The sequence below is a fragment of the Siniperca chuatsi genome, linkage group LG5 (assembly GCF_020085105.1).
Source record: "Siniperca chuatsi isolate FFG_IHB_CAS linkage group LG5, ASM2008510v1, whole genome shotgun sequence".
Classification (NCBI taxonomy): domain Eukaryota; kingdom Metazoa; phylum Chordata; class Actinopteri; order Centrarchiformes; family Sinipercidae; genus Siniperca; species Siniperca chuatsi.
Window position 1 is genome coordinate 8,042,487 of NC_058046.1, and position 6,542 is coordinate 8,049,028.

At 41.6% G+C, this 6,542-nt stretch overlaps 1 protein-coding gene across 3 annotated transcripts in view; it reads right to left on the reverse strand.

Annotated features, from left to right (window-relative positions):
- The window catches only part of ppp3cca (protein phosphatase 3, catalytic subunit, gamma isozyme, a), a 31,504-nt gene extending 25,970 nt beyond the window's left edge, over nt 1–5,534 (reverse strand). For 2 of the 3 annotated variants that reach the window (XM_044198093.1, XM_044198091.1), the window contains exons 1-2: nt 4,718–5,533; nt 271–468 (exon numbers count right to left, since the gene is read on the reverse strand). In XM_044198093.1, coding sequence (XP_044054028.1) covers nt 271–468; nt 4,718–4,784 — 265 coding nt within the window. In that variant the 5' untranslated portion in view covers nt 4,785–5,533. Of the gene's footprint in view, nt 1–270; nt 469–4,717 lie in introns of all 3 variants that reach the window. The other variant, XM_044198092.1, reaches the window with a different exon arrangement.
- Nucleotides 5,535–6,542: the final 1,008 nt, after the last annotated feature.

A 6,542-nucleotide genomic window follows, 5' to 3' on the forward strand; every position in this document is an offset into this window, starting at 1 on the left:
CAAACTACTAAACAGGGTAGAACTGGAAGAATCTCTACTGAACCATCCTGTACGGGGATCTCATACAGTATGTGTATATACTTTTTAAGACATGTATGTTTCCAAGGCGGTCAGAGTCAGCTAAACAGCACTGCTAGAACTAACAGGGATTCCGTGTCTTGCTTAAAGATACCACAGCACAGTTAGATGGCACCCTGAAAACCCAGACCTGAAAACAATGAGATGTCCAGACTTCCCTTCTAGGCTTTCAGTGGGCATCAGCCAGCCTACCTGTTATAGGCGCATCCACTTCCAGCATGCACTTCTCTTGGCGGAGGATGTTGGCCCCATCATTGATTATCTTTAGAGCCACGTCCTCTTCCACCCTGCCCTCTTTGACGAGGTGGTTGCGGAGCAGCTCAGCATTGGGCTTGCCATCTTCATATAGCTCTTTTACAGTCAGCTTATGTTGTGGAGGGTATGGCACAGCTGTTGAAGAAAAAATGCAATATCATTTATCATTTTGTTATCATTTAGAGAGGTTCAACTTGTAAATAGCTTGTTCAAATTGAAAAGGTATTCAAGAGACAATTGGATGAAATGCATCTATGCAAGAAAAGAAGATATGACCCCTGAAAGAAACGTGGAGCAGAAGACATGTTCTGCATCTCAGATTGCATTTGCTTAAGCTGTAATAATGAGAGGTGACATTTGCATTGACTGGGCCAAGATGAAGTTATTGGCACATATACACCTACATGATAATGTCATGCAAGAGATGAGCAAGACAGACAGTAAGAAGCCCCACACTTCACTTGACCCACCTTCCCTCAGTAATCTGCTCCATACCACCTACACAATCCTTTTACCGTCATCACAAAAGGTCAGTGCTTTCGAGGCTGAGACTTGAGAGCTTCATGATCAAAACACAGTCAAGTGCGCAACATCTAACACTGCAAAATGTCACTGTCAAACAGAGGATCCAGCAGTAGGACAGTTGTGAAGTTAAGACATTAAACATAGATAGCTATTAGAGAGGTAGTTTAAAAGGAAAACAGTGCATTTTAATACAAACTCACCAATATGTAACTAGGAAAGTATAATTAAATCCAATTCTCTGAAATGGAACATTAATGCAGTGAATTATATCAAGTGTTAATTAAAGAGAAGTTGTATAACTAGCACTGTCTATTAAAAGGCTAAAATTCTACTCTGTACCAAGCTGTCAACTGTGCAGATTAGTGCTGTAACATTTGCAGCAGCTCCATCAGTTCATAAAACTCCAGGCGCAGATAGTTGCCGACTAAGCTGCACTTGTTCAAAACAATAGTAGAGTGTGATCCAAGCCCTCTCACTTCCAGGGCTTGCGAGGTAAAAGGGATTACAGCTGCTATGCCTAATAACAGGCCAGGCACACACCAAATACATTATGGCACCAATTAAGCATTGTGTAAAGCTAGTCAGGTAGGTTTTTCAACACTGTCTGTAAGGCATGCAGAGACATTACATAGAAAAGTGCAAAAATGAGTGTTATAAACGACTGCCCTGTACAACTAAAAAAAAAAGTGAGCATAAAAACCACAGAAACCTTGGCACAGTACACATTCGTACTGATGGTTTCATCCTGGATTCCTGATATCATCAAATCCATCCAAAGGTCAGTGCACAGGACACCCGTGCCATCAATTGTGACATAAATACCTATATCAGCTTGTGGAAATCAGCACTACTTGTGCGATAAGCTGTGCCAGTGCCAATGACCAAGAAGAGGAGAGCGAGCGGCATTCTGAGAATGTTGTCACACCCACACAGCGCAAATCAAAGAGCAATATGAAAAAAGCATTAATGAGTTTATAGTGTGGGTGCATTTGCTAATCAGTGATGCAGTCCTGAGTGCAGAGGTAGTCTAATGTATTTCTCACTCAAGATTGTGTCTCAGTCTGGACTTGAGGAACATATTAGAAGCTGATCCACTGATGTTTTTATAGCTTTGTAAAGACATATTTAACACACATTGTTAGATTTATCGGTGGTGCAATAAAACAGAGGCTGTGAATATGGGACTGCAGGTGGTGTTTGACTCGGTGCAGGAGATGCAGGTAACTGATGTTAGTTAGGCCACAGACTATAGCCTGGCCTGCTACGGAAAAGCTAGAGCACAGTTCCAACTTGGCTAGCCTGTGCTGAGGACAAGCTGTCATGCGTTGACCAGTGTGGTATAAATAAACAGTAAGTGCTCCCAGGCCTACGAGGCACGGCCTGCGAAGAGAGCTGTAAGCTGAGGTACGAGCCTTAAGAACAGATTAGGTAAAGCCTCTATTAGCAAGGGCTTCCAGATTCAGGGGCTGTTTACTTAAAAGCCTTGTCACACTGAAGGAAGGCTCCAGCATGAACAAAGCAGACTCTGTTAAAACATGATGACACAGAATAGGATACATAATGGGCATGAGATAACCAGACCGTGAAACATTTCAGGCAACAGCCACGATGACCAAATTTACGAGCATTTGCCTGGAGGCTGGCAGTAATTACCCGCGCTGGACAATAATAGCTGGTCTCTATGCCAAAGAACTGAACACTCCTTCCAACTCAACAGGAATGATCCCCCTGCCCCCAAATAACAATAATAACAATAATAATAAATTGTGGGTCGGTTGGCCTGTACAATCAAGGCTGGACCAGTCTGTTCAAACACAGACACAAATGAATGCGTGGCTGCCAGTAAAGAGCTTCACTCAATCCAAACAGACTACACTGTGCGGTGAAAGAAACCAACGGTGGAGACAAAGTGAAGTCAGCCACTAATTTTTCCGACACATAACCCAATGAAGAAAAATGTTTTGTTAAAAATAATAATCTGCCACCGCCCTGATACTGGCTTCTTATTAGAGACTGCCTGGCCTAATTAGCATTAATGTTTGATGAACTCTTCAAAACCACACACACACACATTGGGCCACTGCTGCACTGCATCAACACCCACACTGTCTGGCACGACAACAAACGACTGAAGAAACAAAGACACTACTATCTACCATCCTGTCCACCGAGGATAATGTTTTGGACACTGATATGAGCCAGCGTCTAGAATATGTTCGCTATTGTTTCAAAATCAACACAATAGAGGAGGATTGAATTACAAAGATGCGGCTGGGTAGAGATGAATGGAGCAGACTGTGGCTAGATGAATCATGAAGTCCACTTCAGATTGCTCTAATTATCAGTGAATGCATTACCCTCGTAAGCTAAATAGCCAGGCCTTGGGTTTATTCTCACTCTATCTGTATGTATGTGTATATATATATATATATATATATATATATATATATATATATATATATATATATATATATATCTTAGATTTTATTTCATTTCAGGGTACACACACCAACAACACGGTTTAATTTGTATTAAAGTTGACATGAATCTCTTAAAAAAGTTGCCAAGCAAAGTCTTGTCTTCAGTAAGTGCAGGTGGCACACACCACACACCTATTAGTCTACAGTATATTCACGCACAGCCTGGGGAGAAAACATCAGATCAAATAACCAAGTGATTGAGCTACCAGGTCGACTGCAATACTCAGCAGTGATTGAGCTTAACTGTTAACTTACACAACCAGAGCAGCATGAGTCCTCGGGTAGTCTACCAGTTAAGCTCTCTTACAGCCACCAGTTACACTGGAAACACCTCTGTGACTACCTGCCAGCAAACACCAAGGATCAACTAATGTGGATTTTGTCCACATTTTTCAACCTGAACCTATCGTGATATTTTACTATAGGTTTGGGCTCCCACCCTGAAGCGGTCTTTACTCCAGTCTATATTGCTTCTTTCTCTCTTCTTCCCTGTCACTTTCCTATTCTCTCTTTCCGCCATGTGGCTTGCCATGTTGGGAACATCACTGGGGAGATTCTTTCCACAATTAACTCACCCTCTCCCGACTGGCTCACACATCAGCATTCCAGTCCCCTGGCAGGACACTCTCCCAGTGCCCTTGCAGACAGACCGGGATGTGGGCTGGGTTGGCATTAAGGAGTAGTGGTGGTGGTGGCAGGGGTGGGACTGGGTTCTCTCTCTTGGGAGCTACCTCAGACTTGGCTCTGCCTGTCCGGTCGTGGGCAGACACAACAAATGGTGTCTTGTCTGTCCAATGAGCCACGACAACCTCAGTGTGAAGGAATCCATCTTGTCAAGCTCTGCTGGTAACCTGAGCAGACCTTGGGTATTCCAGTGAGTGTACAACGACCTCATGAATTAAGATTTCATCTATCCTAAATGTCAAGGAGACTGGCACCAATATAGGACAACTTCTCGCCTTTGATTTCTGCTATGTGGTGCTGTATTACATATACCAGTTGACAACTATGGAGATGATTTATGAAGCTCTATCCTAAGCAAAAAAAATCAAAGAAAAAAAGCTGCCCAGATTCACCCTCATCCACAAATATCTGAGCATCTCCTGGGAAAAGGGAATGGCTTAGAAGCCCCTATGGATGTGACTACAATGGAACATACAAAATAATCAATAATTACTCTATATTCAACTTTTGTCTCACATCGCTATAAGCCTACTGGCTGCTATAATAACATTATATACTTTTTGACAGAAAGGAGTTTAGACAAAGTTATTCCAAAAGCTACAGGTGGTTTTCAATTCATGCGTTAGCAACCAGTCAAAGGATTTATGATGCGAGTAACGTTACTGTACGCATGTAACATTGAAGAAAACACTCACCTTTTATCAGCCGCTCCGTTGTGGACTGTTTCTCCTGTTTGTCTTTGTCTTTATCCTTTCCTGACATCTTTAATTCGTCTGAAGGCTAATTTCGGGGAGAAAATATTGTACAGCTCTCTTGCCAGCTAGCCCGGGGACAAGCTAGCACTTCAACCTGGCTGTCAGCTCCGTCTTGACTTGCGGTTGTGGTCGGAGGCACTAATTTTATGTTTGCTCTTTCCAACAAACACTTGAGATTAGCTAGTGAAGGAGCTCCAGCTCTTGTTGTGGTTTGATTGGCTAATAACCTAGCTAGCTTGCAGCAACATTAATGCTAGCGAATAATTACAGCACTAAGTAGTAATGTTGACACAAATGTAGAATTGTAATAAACATTAAAAAATAGAGGCAACCGTTTGCTGTGTAACTTAATAGTTGTCAAGTAAATAGCAAATAATACCTGGATATTACCTACAGGGAGGCTGCCGTTAGAAGCTAATCCGATTTAACGTTAGTCACTCTTTTTTCAGCTAGTTAGCCAGCTAACATTTTAACGTATTGGCAAATCGGCGGACAGGCAAAGACATCAACGGAAGACTGGCGTTTCATCTTCTATGTCCAGGCCCTTTATTGTAGAAAAAAAATGACTGCAACACGTAAAGTCGCGTTTCTTTAAAATGCACAAACACCGAAAATCCTTCCAAGATGCAGACAGCGTCTTGACAGGGTATCCTCCTCCTCCTCGGATTTAACTCTAATCTGACAGTGAGTGAAGAGCAGCGGTGGATTTCCTACAACATGGTGGAGCCGATGTGACGTGACTATGGAAACGTAACACGTGGTTTAGGGGTGTGTTAAAAACACAAACATTTATCCGATTTAGACCGGCTGTGTTCTTTGCTGCTGCTCGCACAAGGGTGAACATAAAAGGTGGTAAATACCTCTAAATACTGCTGCACTGGAGTCAAAGCTTCTAAAGCATATGTTGTGTCAAATGGGTTAATATTCCCAGCGAATATCTATGTTTGTAGTCTCATCTGTTATAGTTCATTGTATCATTGTCCTAACTGTGTTTGAACGTTTCATGAGTTTTCTTGATTTAAAGTCAGTTCACCTGAAGGTTCTAATAAATAAGCACACAGAATAATTCTGTTTAATTCGATTTGACAAATTCAATAAAAAAAAAATTGATAGCTGAAAACAAAGAAACAACATTTTGCAAGTGACTCTACCTGGAGCTTGTTTACTCCCTACACTACACAGCCACTGTAAGGCACGCCCATTCTAAAACAAGGCCCCGGTTGAGGTGGGCGTGCCTCTGAAGTGTCTTTAAAGTCTTTGCCCTGCAAATGATGACTTGGAAAATGACTCACTAGAAGATGCGCATTGTTGTTTATTTTGTATGTATATATAATTGAGTGGATTTACAGGTGACATCAGCTTTAAGAAGGGTTACTAGTAGGTTTGTATGTAGAACAAAAAAAAGCAATCTTCCGTCCTTTGAATGGAACCTGAATGCAACATTAAAGGAGGGGTGCATTCAAAACCACAAGCTGTTTCACACATTCACGCACTACAATGATGTAGTGTATTAAAATAAATCACCTTCCAGTATTCCAGACAACCGGTCTGCAATAGAGTGAGTGACAGAATACATAGATTGCAAATTATATCTAAAATCTAATTTGGAGTGTGATAATGGCTTTTAAATCAAACAGGAGAAGAACTCCTAATGAATCAGTCAATCAGTACTTGGCCTCCAGCTCTATTTCTAAAGTATACATGTTTTACTAGAAACATTGCCAATGTTGTAACTTTGACTGTTTTTGCATTTAACACTAAATGT